The sequence below is a fragment of the Hemitrygon akajei genome, unplaced genomic scaffold (assembly GCF_048418815.1).
Source record: "Hemitrygon akajei unplaced genomic scaffold, sHemAka1.3 Scf000082, whole genome shotgun sequence".
In the NCBI taxonomy this organism is placed as follows: Eukaryota; Metazoa; Chordata; class Chondrichthyes; order Myliobatiformes; family Dasyatidae; genus Hemitrygon; species Hemitrygon akajei.
The window spans coordinates 2,577,767-2,596,544 of record NW_027331968.1 but is presented as its reverse complement, the minus strand read 5'-3'; the positions used below and the strand labels follow the sequence as shown (position 1 = coordinate 2,596,544).

The following is an 18,778-nucleotide window of genomic DNA, read 5'->3' as shown; positions in this document are numbered from 1 at the left end:
CTGGGGAGCAGCAGCAATTACTGCAGAGTTCAACACCTACAGTCACTCTCAAAATTGCATTCAGCAACATTGATGGACAAATATCCAGCATGCAGCTTATTGAAACTTTCTCCCCTGTGTGAACCCGGTAGTGTGTTGTAAGTGTAACACGCTGTAAGGTTTCACTGTTGATTTAATGGCCTCTCTGTAATGTTTCACTGCTAAGGTAATGGTTTCTCTGTAGCAGCAATGTCTAGGTTACAACTAGAGATAAGAAGGTTTTGGAGTGCTGGGCTATCCAATGACAGAAATGTTCCTTCTTGTGAGTCTGGATGAGAGAATTTCATGGGCTTTTGCTTAGGAGAGATGAGAAGCCACGAATGGGGAGAGTGGGCCCTGTTTTTTTTTACTTCACTAACCCTATAGTCAAAGTAAGAATTATTAATCACATATTGTGTACCTTTTGTTATTTTGGGGTACTGATTTGTAACAGGGGACACGGCACAGCATCCACCCAAATTTGGCCGAGGTAGGGGGCTATCACCCCTATATTAAGCTGCTAGCCGGAGCGAGAGTTACATAAGGTTAGATGACTGAGTGAATACATTCCCACATTAACAGGGGGTGAATGGCCTCTCCCCAGTGTGAATTCGCTCATGTACCTTCAATTGTGATGACTGAGTGAATCCCTTCCCACAGTCTGAGCAGGTGAACGGCCTCTCCCCAGTGTGAACTCGCTGGTGTCTCTGTAGGTTGCATGACAGAGTGAATCTCTTCCCACAGACTGAGCAGGTGAATGGCCTCTCCCCAGTGTGAATTCGCTCATGTACCTTCAATTGAGATGATTGAGTGAATCCCTTCCCACAGAATGTGCAGGTGAACGGCCTCTCCCCAGTGTGAATTCGCTCATGTACCTTCAATTGAGATGATTGAGTGAATCCCTTCCCACAGAATGTGCAGGTGAACAGCCTCTCCCCAGTGTGAACTGACTGGTGTGCTTGTAGGACAGATAACTGTGTGAATCCCTTCCCACAGTCTGAGCAGGTGAACGGCCTCTCCCCAGTGTGAACTCGCTGGTGTCTCTGTAGGTTGCATGACAGAGTGAATCTCTTCCCACAGTCTGTGCAGGTGAATGGCCTCTCCCCAGTGTGAATTCGCTCATGTACCTTCAATTGAGATGATTGAGTGAATCCCTTCCCACAGTCTGAGCAGGTGAACGGCCTCTCCCCAGTGTGAACTCGCTGGTGTTTCTGTAGGTTGCATGGCAGAGTGAATCTCTTCCCACAGTCTGAGCAGGTGAACGGCCTCTCCCCAGTGTGAACTGACTGGTGTGCTTGTAGGGTAGCTAACTGTGTGAATCCCTTCCCACAGTCTGAGCAGGTGAACGGCCTCTCCCCAGTGTGAACTCGCTGATGTACCTTCAGTTGAGATGACCGAGTGAATCCCTTCCCACATTCCAAGCAGGTGAATGGCCTCTCTCCAGTGTGAACTGACTGGTGTGTCAGTAGGCAAGATGACAGAGTGAATCCCTTCCCACAGTCTGAGCAGGTGAACGGCCTCTTGCCGGTGTGAACTGACTGGTGTGCTTGCAGGCCAGACAACTGTGTGAATCCCTTCCCACAGTCTGAGCAGGTGAACGGCCTCTCCCCAGTGTGAACTCGCTGATGTACCTTCAGTTGAGATGACCGAGTGAATCCCTTCCCACACTCCGAGCAGGTGAATGGCCACTCTCCAGTGTGAACTGACTGGTGTGTCAGTAGGTAAGATAACAGAGTGAATCCCTTCCCACAGTCTGAGCAGATGAACGTCCTCTCTCCGGTGTGAACTCGTTGATGTACCTTCAGTTGAGATGACGAAGTGAATCCCTTCCCACAGTCTGAGCAGGTGAATGGCCTCTCCCCAGTGTGAACTCGCTGATGTACCTTCAGTTGAGATGACCGAGTGAATCCCTTCCCACACTCCGAGCAAGTGAATGGCCACTCTCCAGTGTGAACTGACTGGTGTGTCAGTAGGTAAGATGACAGAGTGAATCCCTTCCCACAGTCTGAGCAGGTGAACGGCCTCTTGCCAGTGTGAACTGACTTGTGTGCTTGCAGGCCAGAGAACTCTGTGAATCCCTCCCCACAGTCTGAGCAGGTGAATGGCCTCTCTCCGGTGTGAACTCGCTGATGTACCATCAGTTGGGATGAGTAAGTGAATCCTTTCCCACAGTCCGAGCAGGTGAACGGCTGCTCCCCGTTATGAACTCGCTGGTGAGCCATTAGGTCAGAAGACCGAGTGAATCCTGCCCCACAACTTCAGCAGATGAGCAGCCTCTGCCCAGTGTGAACTGACTGGTGTGTCCACAGGTGGGAAGACGACTGAATCCCTTCCCACACACAGAATAGGTGAATGGCCTTGTCCAGAGTTAACTTGCTGATGTACCTTCAGTTGAGAAGACCCACTGAATCCATTCTCACAGTCACAGCAGATGAACGGCCTCTCCCCTGTGTAAAATGACCGCTGTGCCAGTCGGTCAGTTGACTAAATGAATCCCTCCCCACAGTCTGAGCAGGAAGGATGATCGAGTGTATCCCTTGCTTCACTTACTAAATATCTGGACAGAGACAGCAAAATTGGCGTGTTGTGTTCGAGATTCCCATAGATAAATTCCTTGTTGTTTTTAGCCTGTAAAAAGATTTACAAAATCCATCAATTTGTGTAGGACAACTTTTCATATGAGATCACTTGAGTTGTTAAGGTGTGATCTGGCAACACACTCTTACAGTGAAGTTCATCCCAAGTTGGAGAGGGAAATCATCTTCTAACTGGGCAGAGTGCTGGTATCTGGAATGATCATCAAACTCTCTGATGCTCTTCCCGTCTCTATAAGAATGGGGCATTTCTGCCATCTCCAATCTGTGACCTGACTCAGTTTGACTCTTTCCATTGGTATTATTCCCTGTTCCCACTGAGCTGCATGGGCTCCTGGCCCCACAGTAACTGAAACACTCTCACACAAATAGCCTGCAGTGCATTCTACGCACCCACCACTCTCTGTGTAAAAAACTTGCCCCTGACATCCCCTCGGTATCTATTTCCAAGTACCATAAAACTATGCGCCCTCATGTTAGCCATTTCAGCCCTGGGAATAAACCTCTGGCTATCCACACGATCAATGCCCCTCATCATCTTATACACCTAAAAAAGGCTCTAAACATAAACAAGGAAATTGTACATTGCTTTGGGAAATTGTTAGAAGTATACAAGATTATGAGGGTATAGATAAGGTAAATGTAAACAGCTTTTTCCACCAAGGTTGTGTGGGATGACAACCAGAGGCCATGGGTAAGTGGGGAAGATGAAAATTTAATGGGAACATTTGGAAAAGCTCTTTACTGAAATGGTCGTGAGAGTGTGGAATGAGATGTCAGCACGTGGTGAATATGAGCTCGGTTTCACCATTTCAAAGAGGTTTTGAAGGAAGCCTGGATGGTAGGGGTATGGAGGGCGATGGTCTCGGTGCAGGTACTTGCAATAGACAGCTTAAGTGTTTTTTTGGCATTGACTAGATGGGCCAAATGGCCTGTTTCCATATTGAACGTCTCCATGATTCTATGACAGAGAAGCTGGACAAACTTGTTTGGAAGGGAAAAGGTTGGAGTGACAATGAAGCAGCAATGGCTGGAGTTTCTGGGAGCAATTCGGGAGCTGAGCGATCGATACATCCCAAAGAAATGCAAGCATTGGAAAGGCAGGAGGACACAACAGTGGCTGTAATGAGGAGCCAAAGCCAACATAAAAGCCAAAGAGAGGGCAAACAAAAATGCAAAAGCTATTGGGAAGCTAGAAACCAACAGACAACAAAGAAAGAAGAAGTTCAGATGAGCTCAGAGCATGGATGATGATTAAAGAGTCTTGGTAGCACCCAAAAGTCTGAGGCATTTAAAAGAACAAAATATCCAGGGCTTCAGTATCTCCTGAAAGCCAAGGTTCCCTGCACCAGTTACATTTCAACTTTTACATTGTTAGGCACATAGAAACTCTACACCCTCAAAATTTCACTTTTGAAGGCCTCCCACTTACAAAGTACTCCTTTATCAGAAAACAGCCTGTCCCAAACCACACCTGTCAGATCCTTTCTGACACCATCAAAATTGACCTCTCTCCAATTTAGAATCTAAACTCATGCTCCAGACCTCTCTTTTTCCATCTTTATTTTGAATTTCTTGGCATTATGATCACTAATTTCTGTCGCCAGCCCTGATCATTGCCTAACAGCTTATTACACACTTCTACATCGGGAATTTTACGTACCGATTAAGGGCACATTTGACAAACTCTATCCTATCTAGTTCTTTTACAGTATGGGAGTCCCAGTCAACACATGGAAAGTTAAAATCACTTACTGAATCAACTTTTGTTTCTTGGGATGGTCTGCAATCTCTCTACAAATTTGTTCCCCTGAATCCCTCAGACTGTTGGGTGCCACCACATCCCAATGATGTCTACAAATTCCCTTTCCTGAACTCATCTGGCTTTCCTAAGATGCTTCTTGCATTGTGACATATGGAGCTCAGCACATTCATCGCACCATGCTCAACCATTTGATTGCTGACTCTGTCTGAAGTCTGAACAACATCTGACTGGTATGTGTAGAGATAACATCTGAAGTTTGTGTAGAGATAGCAGGAGCTCTGACGGAGATCTTTCAGATGTCATTAGAAACGTGGATTGTGCCGGAGGATTGGCGTATTGCTCATGTGGTTCCATTGTTTAAAAAGGGTTCTAGAAGTAAGCCTAGCAATTATAGACCTGTCAGTTTGACATCAGTGGTGGGTAAATCAATGGAAAGTATTCTTAGAGATAGTATTTATAATTATCTGGATAGACGGGATCTGATTAGGAGTAGCCAGCATGGATTTGTGCGTGGAAGGTCATGTTTGACAAACCTTATTGAATTTTTTGAAGAAGTTACGAGGAATGTTGATGAGGGTAAGGCAGTGGATTATAGATAGATAGATAGATAGATAGATAGATAGATACTTTATTCATCCCCATGGGGAAATTCAACATTTTTTCCAATGTCCCATACACTTGTTGTAGCAAAACTAATTACATACAATACTTAACTCAGTAAAAATATGATATGCATCTAAATCACTATCTCAATAAGCATTAATAAATAGCTTTTAAAAAGTTCTTAAGTAGTTTACTTAAATACATTGAGTCCTAACCCCGGCACTTTAACATATCTTACTCCTGGCGGTTGAATTGTAAAGCCAAATGGCATTGGGGAGTAATGATCTCTTCATCCTGTCTGAGGAGCATTGCATCGATAGCAACCTGTCGCTGAAACTGCTTCTCTGTCTCTGGATGGTGCTATGTAGAGGATGTTCAGGGTTTTCCATGATTGACCGTAGCCTACTCAGCGCCCTTCGCTCTGCTACCGATGTCATACTCTCCAGTACTTTGCCCACGACAGAGCCCGCCTTCCTTACCAGCTTATTAAGACGTGAGGCGTCCCTCTTCTTAATGCTGCCTCCCCAACACGCCACCACAAAGAAGAGGGCGCTCTCCACAACTGACCTATAGAACATCCTCAGCATCTCACTACAAACATTGAATGACGCCAACCTTCTAAGGAAGTACAGTCGACTCTGTGCCTTCCTGCACAAGGCATCTGTGTTGCAGTCCAGTCTAGCTTCTCGTCTAACTGCACTCCCAGTACTTGTAGGTCTTAACCTGCTCCACACATTCTCCATTAATGATCACTGGCTCCATATGAGGCCTAGATCTCCTAAAGTCCACCACCATCTCCTTGGTCTATATATGTAGTCTATATGGACTTCAGCAAGGCCTTTGACAAAGTTCCACATGGAAGGTTAGTTAAGAAGGTTCAGTCGTTAGGTATTAATGCTGGAGTAATAAAATGGATTCAATAGTGGCTAGATGGGAGATGCCAGAGAGTAGTGGTGGATAATTGTTTAGCGGGATGGAGGCCGGTGACTAGCGGGGTGCCTCAGGGATCTGTTTTGGTCCCAATGTTGTTTGTAATATAAATAAATGATCGGATGATGGGGTGGTAAATTGGATTAGTAAGTATGCCGATGATACTAAGGTAGGAGGTGTTGTGGATAATGAGGTGGGTTTTCAAAGCTTGCAGGGAGATTTATGCCAGTTAGAAGAATGGGCTGAACGTTGGCAGATGGAGTTTAATGCTGAGAAGTGTGAGGTTCTACATTTTGGCAGGAATAATCCAAATAGAACATACAGGGTAAATGGTAGGGCATTGAGGAATGCAGTGGAACAGAGAGATCTAGGAATAACAGTGCATAGTTCCCTGTAGGTGGAGTCTCATGTAGACAGGGTGGTGAAGAAGGCTTTTGGAAGGCTGGCCTTTATAAATCAGAGCATTGAGTACAGATGTTGGGATGTAATGTTAAAATTGTACAAGGCATTGGTAAGGCCAAATTTGGAATATTGTGTACAGTTCTGGTCACTGAATTATAGGAAAGATATCAATAAATTAGAGAGAGTGCAGAGACGATTTACTTGGATGTTACCTGGGTTTCAGCACTTAAGTTACAGAGAAAGGTTGAACGTTAGGTCTCTATTCATTGGAGCGTAGAAGGTTGAGGGGGGATTTGATCGAGGTATTTAAAATTTTGAGAGGGATAGATAGAGTTAACGTGAATAGGCTGTTTCCATTGAGAGTAGGGGAGATTCAAACGAGAGGACATGATTTGAGAGTTAAGGGGCAAAAGTTTAGGGGAAACACGAGGGGGTATTTCTTTACTCAGAGAGTGATAGCTGTGTGGAATGAGCTTCCTGTAGAAGTAGTAGAGGCCAGTTCCGTTGTGTCATTTAAGGTAAAATTGGATAGGTATATGGACAGGAAAGGAGTGGAGTGTTATGGGCTGAGTGTGGGTAGGTGGGACTAGGTGAGATTAAGAGTTCGGCACGGTCTAGGAGGGCCGAGATGGCCTGTTTCTGTGCTGTGATTGTTATATGGCATCAAGAAAACAAACTCTCCCTCATTGTCACAAAAACAAAGGAGCTGATTGTGGAGGACAGGGGGAAAGGAGAGACAGACAATGCTGTCACCCTGTGACAGGTGAACAACCGACAGCTTCCCCAGTTTCCGAATCCCCAGTGGTGGGCACTTAATCTGGACTCCACCACATTTGAACCCCTTCTGCCAGCGGCCGACCCCTACGTGACTCTGTGCTATGACCCTACGGGGTGCTCAACTGAGGAAAGTCAATATCATGCACCCCACGAGGGACAGAAGTTCCCAGTCACGGTGATTGGACAGGATTAAGGAAAAGAGGGCAGTGCATTACTGGCCGAAGTTCCGGATTTCCTTTGGCGACAGACAGGACTGGTGGCTGCCCATACCTTCGTTAGGGTTTGCCCTGGGTTCAAGTCCAAGAGCCTAGGGTTCCTTGCCTACATCCTGACGAAACAAGCCTCCAGCAACAAGGGAGACTGGCAAGACTTGGCCGCGGGCCAACTCTGATACTGGAAGGAGTCTGAGGTGAAGACAGGACATCTGGTAAGTCTCTCGTTTAATATTGACTGAACCCAAGACATGGCACATAATCTCTGCTCAATTTCAGACAATGAAGTTGACAGCACCAACTGCCCCGCATCCAGATCACCATGAAAGAAGGACAGACTCTCCCATCCCTTCCTCAATATCCTCTCAAGCCTGAGGCAACATTTTCTGAGGATGGAAGCTCTTTTGTGGATCCAGCAGGGAAACGATGTGATAGTGACGGACAGTGAAGTAATTGAACAGGCCTCTTTTGAAGCAGTTGTCTCCGCCCAGAAGGCTGAGCTGTTTGCTCTGACTCGTGCCTGTATCCCAGCAACAGACTAAAGTGGGAACGTTTATACAGACTCCATTATGCATTTGGAATTGTACATGACTACGGGGATCTCTGGGAACATGGGGATTCCTGACTTCCTCTGGCCACCCCATTAGTAATGCCACCTTTGTAAACAACTTACTCACCGCTCTACACCGCTCACGTTTTGGTTGTTATTAAATGAGCAGCCCACACCCACATGTCGACTGAGTCACTAAATGCAATTCTTTAGTGGATGAGACAGCGAAAAGTACGGCACAATCCTCGGTAGTTGTAGTCCCCTCGGGTTCCCGTCAAGCATCCCTCTGTGACTTAAGCAGAACAGGTTTGCCAGACATGAGGGAGGTACGTACTTTTCAGGGGGACGTCTCTGAGGAGGACGCAAATTGTGGTCCCAGATGGGATGCCAGAAAGAACCCAACCTAGCTTTTTGGATTATCCAGCGGGACAGGTTTGTGTTCCTACACAATTTTTACCGATATTGGTCGATCATATACACAATTGTACACCCCTGGGAAAGGAGGGAATGGTTGGTAACCTATACCCTGCACACCGGGTATGTCTCCCTTGCTAGGTGGATCTTTTTGTGTCTACAAGTTGAATTGCCTAGAGTACATTGCTATAGATACTGCTTAGTTATTATCTGCTTAGTAGGTGGATTGAAGCTATTCCAACTACCAATAATACTGCTATGACAGCTATGAAGATATTATTACGGGAAATAATTCCCAGGTACGGCCTGCCAGAGATGCTGAGCTCTCACAATGGCCCACACTTTGTGGTGAAAGTAAACAAAGGGGTACGTAACGAACTAGCTATCAAGCAACAATTCCGCTGTGTACACCAACCACGGGCCGCTGGCAGAGTGGAAAGAGCCAATGGCACGCTGAAGAGTAAACTAGCCAGACTAACAGCGGAGACTGGACTCACTTGGTTGAAGGTCCGACCATTAGCCCGATTCCACATGAGGGTTACCCCACAGGGGAAAACAGGGTTGTCACCAGCTGAAATCATTTCTGGACGGCCCATGAGGACACCCTGGGAACAAAGTCTCAGGATTAAAGGCAAAGTGAATAAGAATAAGGAACCTTGGTTCTTGAGGGATATTGGAACTCTGATAAAGAAGAGAGAGATGTATGACATGTATAAGAAACAGGGAGTGTATAAAAAGTGCAAACAAATACTTAAGGAAGAAATCAGGAGGGCTGAAAGAAGACATGAGGTAGCGTTGGCAGTCAATGTGAAGGATAGTAAGAGCTTCCACAGGTATATTAATAGCAAAAGGATAGTTAAGGGATAAAATTGATCCTCTTGAAGATCAGAGCGGTTGGCTATGTATGGAACCAAAAGAAATTGGGGAGATGTTAAATGGTTTTTTTGTGTCTGAATTTACTAACGAAATTGGCATGGAGTCAATGGAAATAAGGCAAACAAGTATTGAGATCATGGAACCTATACAGATAGAAGAGGAGGAGGTGCTTGCTATCTTGAGGTGAGTAGATAAATCTCCAGGACCTGACAGGATATTCCCTCGGACCTTGAAGGAGACTAGTGTTGAAATTGCAGGGGCCCTGGCAGATATATTTAAAAGTCGTTATCTACGGGTGAGGTGCCAGAGATTTGGAGGATAGCTCATGTTGTTCCATTGTTTAAAGAAGGCTCTAAAAGTAATCCGGGAAATTATAGGCTGGCAAGTTTGATGTCGGTCATGGGTAAATTATTGGAAGGAGTACTAAGAGATAGGATCGACAATTATTTAGATAGACAGGGACTTATTAAGGAGAGTCAACATGGCTTTGTGCCATGTTTAACAAATATATTAGAGATTTTCGAGGCGGTTACAAGGAAAGTGGATGAAGGCAAGGCAGTGGATGTTGTCTACATGGACTTCAGTAAGGCCTTTGACAAAGTCCCGCATGGGAGGTTAGTTAGGAAGATTCAGTCACAAGGTATACATGGTGAGGTAGTAAATTTGATTGGGAATTGAGAATGGGAGAAGTCAGAGAGTGGTAGTGGAGGATTGCTACTCTGAGTGGAGGCCTGTGACTAGTGGTGTACCACAGGGATCAATGCTGGGTCCATTGTTATTTGTCATCTATATCAATGATCTGGATAATAATTTGGTAAATTGAATCAGCAAATTTGTTGATGATACAAAGATTGGAGGTGTAGTGCACAGTGAATAAGGTTTTCAAAGCTTGCAGAGGGATCTGTACAAGCTGGAAAAATGGCAGATGGAGTTTAATACAGACAAGTGTGAGGTATTGCACTTTGGAAAGTCAAACCAAGGTAGAACATACAAGGTAAATTGTAGGGTACTGAGGAGGGCACTAGAACAGAGAGATCTAGGAATACAGATACAAAATCCCCTAAAAGTGTCATCACATGTAGATAGGGTAGTAAAGAGAGCTTTTGGTACATTGGCCTTTATAAATCAAAGTACTGGGTATAAGAGTTGGAATGTAATGGTGAGGTTGTATATTGCATTAGTGAGGGGGAATTTGCAGTACTGTGTGCAGTTTTGGTCACCGAATTACAGGAAGAATATTAATAAGGTCGAAAGAGTGCAGAGAAGGTTTACAAGGATGTTGCCGGGACTTGAGAAACTGAGTTACAGAGAAAGGTTGAATAGTTTAGGACTTTATTCCCTGGAGCATAGGAGAATGAGGGGTGACTTGATAGAGATGTATAAAATTATGATGGGTATAGATAGAGTGAATGCAAGCAGGCTTTTTCCACTGAGGCTAAGGGAGAAAAAAAACAGAGGACATGGGTTAAGGGTGAAGGGTGAAAAGTTTAAAGGGAATATTGGGGGGGGGGAGCTTCTTCACAACTGTGTCTGACTGGTACTGGCATAACTGGTTCTTCGGGGCACATTCAGTCTCACTCCCAACTATTTCCTACCTTCCTTTGTACAGGTATGTAATGTCTAAAGGACAGTGTTTGAGTAAATGAGACTCACCAAACTTTCTCCTGACTGAATCACTGGAATCTCTGAGTCAGATGGGTTCTCTCCAGTTGATGCTCTCAATCCTCGGGCTGGTTCACATGTTGCTGTTCCCTCGTCTTCAGTCGTGGTTTTTCTTCCAATAAATCTCTCACTGCAGGTCTAACGTTAACATGAAAGATAATGAAGCACGTTAACAATGAAAAGGAGGACCAAACATTTTTGCTTAATGTTACTAGGAACAAAACTCACTGAAATTTAAACGTTGGCAAATATAATGATCTCAGTGAACAATCTTTAATTGTCCCTCACACATCACAAAACAATACGGGATAAGAAGGAGCCATCATTCAGTCATGGTAAGACACAAGACACAGGAACAGAATTAGGTGATTCAATCTATCTGGTCTGCTCCACCACTCAACCATTCAATCATGGCTGATTTTTATTCCAACACCATATTCCTGCCTTCCTCCTGTGACCCTGAAGCTACTCAGCAATCATCAGTATATTAAACTTCACAAATAGACCCAAATGGCAGCCTCAAACAAATTCTGCGGCAACAAATTCCACAGATCAGACATCTTTTGGCCAATTTTTTTTTCTCATCTCAGTTTTAAAGGGAAGCAAGTTTATTCTGAGACCGTGCTGTCAGATCACAGACTCTCTGTCTAATGGAAACATCCTCTCCATGTCCACTGTATCCAGGCTTTTCAACATTGGTAGGTTTACTTAACCATACATCCCTCCACCACCCCCACCATCCCTCTGAACTCCATTGAGCACAGGTCCAGAACCATCAAATGCTCCTCACACATGAAGCCGATCATTCCTGAGATTATTCATGTGAACCGCATTAGCAACAACTGCACCGGACACATTTCCAGGAATAACAGACAAATCGGTTCCAGGATAATTTAAAGGGAAAAGTTGTGCTTCCTTTACTGTTATACTATCACTCCATTTCTAGGTTAAAACAGGACCATTTCAGGAAATTTGTATTACAGATCCTAGGATACAGATCTTGTCTTGTCTATACTGGACCGACCGCCGTCGCTGGTCTATAAACGTGCAGGAGTAATGTATGGCTCAGCTCTACTGCGGGGAGCTGAGGCTCGAACCATTCTCCCCCTAGACTTCCCAGTCCCTCGGTAAAGCAGGCAGTGAAACCAAAGATCCCCACAACCTGGGACGTTCTCCTTTCTCACCCACCCCACTCCGGAAGAAGACACAACAGCCATAAAGCTCCAGAACAAATGTGAGAAGCCTCAGGAAACAAGGCGAGTTCAGGTTAAGTTAATGGGACTCAGCGGCCAAAATCACACCATGTCATCGACAAAGTATGTGAATAATAAAGACAACACCCATGGAAGCTTGACTGTTAAGTTTGAAAGTAACATAAACATTTGTCTTTTGCATGAACCTTTGTAGATGTATGTAAGCTAAGATCACACCTCCTTAATTATGTTGCTGAAGAAAGCAAATAAATAAGGTGGTTATTGAGCTGAAGTTTGATGCGACCAGGCGTTAGTATGGCACGTGAGGTTAAGGTATTCAAGAAAAAGGAGCACTGTACTTGTTACCTGTTTAGATACTGACTTGAATGTATAACAGTAGTACTCTGTGAAGAGAAAAGCTTGTGTAGTATGTAGATTCAAAAAAAAAATCCTGTGTCAACCTGTTTTAAACCGCTGGTTAAAAACCCGTTATGGGGGGAGGTGTTATGCCGTTGGCCCCCTCCTTCATGAGAATCGCAAGAACCCTAGTTAAGGGGGGTCAACTGACCCAAAAAGAGAGAGAGACCATGTTCTCCCAAGAAGCAGAATGAAGGTGACCTTGACTATTGTCTCATGGAGACCACGTGAAAAGCCCTCGGGCAAAGTGGGCTGGTTGAGAGAGAGATCGCATTACCTGCAACTTGATTGACACCTGCGATCCCGTGAAGAAGTATAAAGGCGGGTCTGAGGGGGGGACAACCCTCAGATGCACCAAGGAGACACCAAGGAAACACGATATCGATTCCCGTGGGAGCGGGACGCCATTTTGAAGGAAGCCACGTGCGTTAGATTCCGAATTTGAATCTGTGGCTAGAACCAACGAAAGACTGCTTTTAAATAACAACGGGGAAGTCTGCTCCCCTGATTCCAAGGATTTGCTCTGCCAAGACGACGGGCAAGTGTTTATCTTTTCTAAATCATCTCTTTCTCTCTACAACGTGAAAACCCCAGCGGTTCCCAAAAAGGAAAAGCCTGCAAACTTCTGAGTGACTCTTTATATTTCCGTTGGACTCAGTATTAACCCCTAGACAACTGTAGAGCTTATTTCTGATTGATTATGGTTACACCGGTGTTTTAGATTGAGTTTTGATGATGTATATGATCTGAATGTTTTGTATTAACCATACGTTTGTGCCCTTTTTGAATAAAACGCTTGAAAATAGTAGCATCCGACTCAGCTGATCCATCTATCTTTGCTGGTAAGTTACCTGGTTACGGGGTTTCGTAACAAGTGGGGGCTCGTCGAATCTGGGGCAAACAGCCTCACGTGACCTGTCGGCGGGACTTCCATTTCAATTCTGTGAAAACAGACAGCCTGGGCTCCTGGTTTGGATCGTTCAATGCAGATTAAGTGAAGTCGACACATTTCTGACGAGCCCATATAGTTTGGAAACAAATGAATTCCTGGCCCACAGTTCGGGGCTCACGGCCAACATCGGATCTCCCCGCTCGGGATCGGTCTCAATACTCACCGATCGGAAAGTGATATCTTCGGCCCGCAGACAGTGATCCCGACGGAAGAGACGAAAGTCTTTCACGAACACACAGCCGACCCCCTTCAGCTCGGAGCGGAGATGAAAACACCGTCCACCCGGAGACTATGAACATGCGCGAAGAGATTGTTACATCATCGGGAGGCGGGGCCTCCGAAACAGACGCGCAGATGCTGCCCATCTGTGGTTATATGGGAGGGACAAACGGGATCACGTGTCAGGATTGGGGTCTCCAGTCTCACCTCAGCCTGCACCGCTCTGGAGAAAACAACACAAGTTTGTCCAGCCTCTCGTTATAGCTCATGCCCTCTAATCCAGGCAGTGTCCTGGTAAACCTCTTCTGCGCCCTGTCCAAAGCCCCGACATCCCTCCGAGAATGGGGGCGACCAGAACTGTATGAAACACTCCAGATATGGTCTAACTAGTTTTATAAAGCTGTGTTACGAACTGTAACGTTTCAGAAACGAACCCGCAGCAATAGAGTTCACACTGGAGTCTGGTTTAGATGTTAAAACCACTCTCTTTATTAGTATCTATTTATAATATAGTAACTTAACGAAATAAAGAAAAGTTAGCAGTGTACTCATGCCTGACTCCCAAAAGGTTAATTTACAGGTTGAGTCTGTGATAAAGAAGACAAATGCAATGTTGTCATTTATTTCAAGGGGAATAGAATATAAAAGCAAGAAGAAAATTCTGAGTCTTTATGAGACATTAATCGGGCCATATTTCAAATGTCAATAACAGTTTGGGCCCAATATCTCAGAAGGCATATGTTGTCATTGTTGAATCTCCATAGGAGGTTCATGAGGATGATTCCAGCAATGAAGGGGTTAACATATGAACAGCATTTGGCAGCTTTGGGTCTGTACTCACTGGAACTTAGAAAAATGCTGAGGAATCTCATTGAAACCTACCGAATGTTAAAAGGACTGGCTGGGGTGAATGTGGAGGGGATGGGTCCTGTGGTGAAGGTATCCAAATCTAGAGGGTGCAGCCTCAAAATTGAGGGGCAACCATTTAGAAAAGATTAAAGAAGGATTTGTTTTAGTCAGAGAGGAGTGAATCTATCACAGACTCTAGTGGAGGACGTCCATGGGTATATTTAAGGCAAAAGTTGATTGTCTCCTGATCGGTCAGGGCATCAAAGGATATGGCGAGTAGGCCATATGGGGCTGAGTGGGATCAGAGATCAGCCATGATGGAATGGCAGAGCAGAATCGATAGGCTGAATTCTGCTCCTGTGTCTTATGGTCTGGTGACTGTCACAAACTGATTTTTTTAAGGAATCATGAAAACATGTTTTAGAATCAACTACAGAGAATGTGAGTCGGAAGAAAAAAAATATAGAATTCCGGAAACTCGCAGCATCGACTGTAATAGGTAACATGGTTTTGAGATAATCGATTTTGTTCTTTGTATCAGTTTTCACATTCACTGATGTTCCCTGCAGCAGAAATAGTTAAGCAGACTAATAATGTGAATGTTTTCACACCTGAATCAGAGTGAAACATCAAACCAGTTGTATATGGTTTTAGCAGAACGGCCGCTCACAGTTCTGTGGAATGAGCAGGGCCAGACAGCTGCTTACACCAGACCCTAAGCTCAGAATCTCACAGAAAAAACAACCTGCAAATTTTCCCAGTACTCTTTCAACCTTCTGTAGGTAGGGTATCAAAACTGCAATCAATATGCCAAATTTGGATCACCAACGTCTGATACAACCTCAAAATAACATCCCATCTCTAGGATTCAGTACATTAATTTATGCAGGCAATCTGGCAAAGGCTCTTTTTTTATGACCCAATCTACCTGTGGCACTACTTTCAATGAATTATGGACCTGTATTCCCAAATCATTTTATTCCACTGCACTCTTTCGTGCACTATCATTTACTGTGTAAGACCTACATAGTGCAACACTTTGCACTTGCCAACATTAAACTCCATCTGCCATTTTCAGCTCAGTTTGCAGCTGCGTCAGATCCCACTGTAACCTGCCTCTCTGCTAACTACACCCCTGATCTTGCTGACATGCAAATGCACTTATTAAGTTAAACACATTATCATAGATGACAAGTAGCAACGACCCAACTGCCATTTCTGTGGCTCTCCACCGGTCATAAACCCCCAATCAGGGAGACAACCATCTACTATCATTGTCAGCCTTCGCCCAAAATGCCACTGTCTACTCCAATTTACTTCCTTACATTGAACGTGGAGCAAATGAATTTTCTTTACCAAACTCCCATGCAGGATTGTCAAACGCCTTGCAAAAGTTCATGTTGCCAACATCCACAGCATTGACTTTACATACTTCCCTCGTAACATTCCCCCTAACCTCATTGGAAAAAAACTCTATGTCATTGCCAAGCACACAGGAAATCATGCTGATCATGCCAAATTAGTCCTGTCTTTTCAAATAATTATGTATGTGGTGCTTCCAACACTGTTTACACTACTGATGTCAGAATCACTGGCCTATAGTTTTCTGGTTTAATTTTTCAGCATTTCTTAAACAGAACAATGTTAGCTATCCTCCAATCCTCCAGTACCTCACATCACCAAGTATAATTTAAATATACCTGCCACAACCCCTGCCTTTCCTGCATTTGCTCAGTGTCTAAGGGAACAATTTGTCAGTCACTGGAGATTTAATACACTAATTTGGCACAAGACAGCAAACTCCTCGTCTGTAATTTCATTGGGTTTATGACCTCGCTTTTGCTTTGCCTCACTTCTGGAGATTTGGTGTCCCTTTCCCAAGTAAACACAGATGCAAAAAAAAAATCAATTTAAGATCACCCCCTTTGTGATCACTTGATGTAGACAGTTATACTGCACAAACTTCTGTCATGTGTCCTATCTCATTCCCTAACAGGAGATCAAGTGTCACACACTCTCTCATTAGAACATCAATATATTGATGAAGAAAACCTCCCTGAACTCATTCGACAAACTCAAGTCCATCCAGCCATTTCACAGTATGTGAGTCCCAATCCATATGTAGAAATTTATCTAGTATAACAAATTATTTTTCTTGCAATAGTCTGCGATTATCTCTAAAAAAAAAGTTCCTTTAAATCCCTCAAACTATAAAGGGATCTGTAACATAGCCTAATTAATGTGAACATAACTTTTTTTAAAATTTGTTTGGTCTTTCTATAACACCTCACTGTCCCGATTGAGCACCTCCGCAACATTTTCTCTCGATAGTAATGCCCCCCCCTTTAATTCTGCACACTTGGTCACGACTAAAACAAAGGAGACCCGGAATATTGAGCTGCCAGCCCTCCCATCCAGCAACCAAGTCTCACTAACTTTATAATATCACAATTCCATGTGTTGATCCATGCCCATAGCTCATCTGACTTTTCCATCAATACTTACTGCATTGAGATCATTAATACATCGCATTTCACTGAATAAACCATCCGGTGTGGGATGTGGAGAATGGCAGTGCTGCACGGAGCAGATACGGAGACTGGGAATCGGGTGCAGTAAAACTCCCAGTGTGGAATACGGACACCAGAAACTGTAATCTCACCATCGATTTGCTCACTGACTTGTGATTAAACATAACTCACTGCCCAACATCAGATCTCCAGACTTGACACTGGCCTCAGTACTCACCGATGGGAATCTGAATCCCTGCCCGAGGGGGCGAGGACCCGTTCCCTCCCTCTCCCCCACCCCCCGCAGACGATCCGCTTCAACAACGAACGGGATGAAAATAAACCACCGCCCACCGGGGGCTGTGTGAGCATGCGCAGTGATTATTGCGGACGGAGCAAATTCCAGTGACCGACCCAGCAGACTCTGTGAGGAAAACAAACTCGCCCCTCACATCTTCTGCAACCTACCTTATCAGACACATTTGAACTCTGGGGGAAAAGTTATCGTCTGTCTATTCTACGTATTCCGCTCGTAATCTTTAAACGTCCATCCAGTCTCACCCCAGCCTGCGCCGCTGTGGAGAAAACAACACAAGTTTGTCCAGCCTCTCGTTATAGCTCATGCCCTCTAATCCAGGCAGGGTCCTGGTAAACCTCTTCCCCGCCCTGTCCAAAGCCCCGACATCCTTCCGAGAATGGGGGCGACCAGAACAGTATGAAACACACACAACCCGGACCGACCCCGGCAGATTCTGTGAAGGAAGCGAGGCGAGGCCGCCAATTCGGGAAAGTTCATCCCCTCCCCCTTCAGGTTTCACCGATCATATTGTGTTTCTCTCTCCCTCCCCACCCCCACCTTTTATTCTCCAGTCCTGCCGAAGGGTTTCGGCCGCTGATGTCGACTGTACTCTTTTCCTGGATTCTGCCCGGCCTGCTGAGTTCCTCCAGCATTTTGTGCGCATTGCTCACATTTCCAGCATCTGCAGATTTTCTATTGTTTGAGTTCGGGAAAGCTAACGGGACTCTGAAGTTTAAAGGGACTTTTAAGTTAAAGGGAAAGTTAAAGCTCGGGACAGGCATCAACACTCACCAATTGAAAGTCATTGGTGTCGCTCCGCAGAGAATTATCCGTCTCCGGCTCCCCCCGCCCAGGGGGCGATGATCCGGACCCGATGCCGATCCGACCACCGACCCGCTTCAACAAAGAACGAAAAACAACACCGCCCCTGCTGCACTGAGCATGCGCGATGTCTTCAGGGCGTCATCACAGCGGTGGGCGGGGCCTCGGCTACGAACCACCCGATGCTGCTGCTCCGCGGTAAAACGGGATCACCTGACGGTGGAGGGTCTCCCAGGTGACCCGGTGACTCTGCTCATCGCCCCTCACACGCTGCCCGACCCTCAGCCGCATTTCCCACATTATTTCATATTTACACCAGATACGTTTTGCATTTTCCTTATGTATCTCCCCGTCCGATCCTCCACCTCCCTGGGTCGTGGTTACGGGTTCGATTCCCATTCCGGTCCGACACACAGTTCAGACCCAAAACAGAATTGCTCACACAAAATGCAGGAGGAACACAGCAGGAACGTCAGGAACGAAACGTCGACAGGGCCTCTCCCTATAGATGCTGCCTGGCCTGCTGTGTTCCACCAGCATTTTGTGTGTGTTGTTTGAATTTACAGCATTTGCAGATGTCCTCGTGTTTGCTCCAAAACAGAATTGTTCTGGTTTCATTTAAATAAATCTGTGTTTATAAATACTAATTTCTATTCACATTCCTCAGGCCTCACTGGACAGGAACACTGAAGCATCAAGTGAGAAACAGCAGGAT

At 45.1% G+C, this 18,778-nt stretch overlaps 1 protein-coding gene across 1 annotated transcript in view; it reads right to left on the bottom strand.

Annotated features, from left to right (window-relative positions):
- Positions 1–18,174, bottom strand: part of LOC140722625 (uncharacterized) — a 121,779-nt gene extending 103,605 nt beyond the window's left edge. The window contains 4 exon segments of the mRNA XM_073037328.1: positions 596–2,646; positions 10,795–10,941; positions 17,412–17,518; positions 18,034–18,174. Of these exon segments, the coding sequence (XP_072893429.1) occupies positions 596–2,240 (1,645 nt within the window). The 5' untranslated portion in view covers positions 2,241–2,646; positions 10,795–10,941; positions 17,412–17,518; positions 18,034–18,174.
- Between the last annotated feature and the right edge of the window lie 604 nt (positions 18,175–18,778).